The 1,041-nt window shown below is 38.9% G+C and overlaps 1 protein-coding gene across 1 annotated transcript; it reads left to right on the plus strand.

The window, feature by feature from the left end:
- Positions 1 to 5: 5 nt before the first annotated feature.
- Positions 6 to 1,015, plus strand: LOC124890470 (the record flags this gene model as incomplete). Its single annotated transcript, XM_047402306.1, has 2 exons — positions 6 to 386; positions 662 to 1,015. Coding segments are annotated over 2 exons (507 nt in total), but the record flags the coding sequence as incomplete, so codon positions are not given.
- Between the last annotated feature and the right edge of the window lie 26 nt (positions 1,016 to 1,041).

Here is a 1,041-nt window from a genome sequence, read left to right on the forward strand (position 1 = left end):
AGCCGGAGGCTAAAAGTGAATTTGACGGTAGTTTTGAAGAAGAGATAACAACTGAAACTGTTGAAGAATCCGAGAGTAATCCGATAACAAGTGCTGGACAAAATGAAGGAATTCTGCAGGGAAATGAAGAGAAGATTCAAGTAGTAGAACAGAGGAGTAATGATGCAGGAGGAGGAGGAGGAGGATACCAGAAGAGGAGGAGCATAGTGTGGTGGAAGGTGCCAATACAACTTGTCAAATACTGTGCTTTTAGAGTTAGCACCCCTGTCTGGACAATTTCTGTTGCTGCTGCTGTCATGGCTTTTCTTATTGTGGGCCGTAGGTTGTATAAGATGAAGAAAAAGGCCAAGGCAGCATTGCAGCTCAAAGTAACTGTTGATGACAAGGTTAGTAGTTTAAGAATGAATTACTTTTCTTCTTGAAATGGTAGTCAAACTGAATTGAACTGATTTCATTGCTTATGGCTCATATTGTCTGAAGCATGCTTTCAAGAGAGAACCAAATTCATGATTGTAGTGCGACTTCGTCATGGTTAAAATCTTAGTAATTCAAGAGTATAATATCGAGCATACATGACCCAAGTCCCCTAATGACGTTGTATCCGTTCTTTGTTACTGTAAAATATAAAATGTTTTGATTAAATTTTCCTTTTTATGCACAGAATATATCTCAGTTCACAAGCCGCGCGGCACGTCTTAACGAAGCATTCTCTATTGTGAAGCGAGTTCCTGTGATTCGGCCACAGTTGCCAACGGCTGGAGTCACGCTGTGGCCTGTCATGAGATAAGGTGTGTAATATTTGTTATGGAAAAGGGTACGTACAGTTGAAGTTTCTCCGATTTGATGTGTTGTTGCTCCTGCGCTTGTATAATCTACTATCTTTATTGCTCTCTAGACTCTTTAATCTCAAAGCTATGTATAAACTCCATTATAGTTACAAAATGTCTCGTCTCTGTAAGAGTTATTTTATTTAGTGTGATAAGTACTGCAAGGGAATATGTATCTGTTAGGTGAACCGAATTCTTATTAAAAATCAAAGTT

The sequence above is a fragment of the Capsicum annuum genome, unplaced genomic scaffold, assembly GCF_002878395.1.
Source record: "Capsicum annuum cultivar UCD-10X-F1 unplaced genomic scaffold, UCD10Xv1.1 ctg18420, whole genome shotgun sequence".
NCBI lineage: Eukaryota > Viridiplantae > Streptophyta > Magnoliopsida > Solanales > Solanaceae > Capsicum > Capsicum annuum.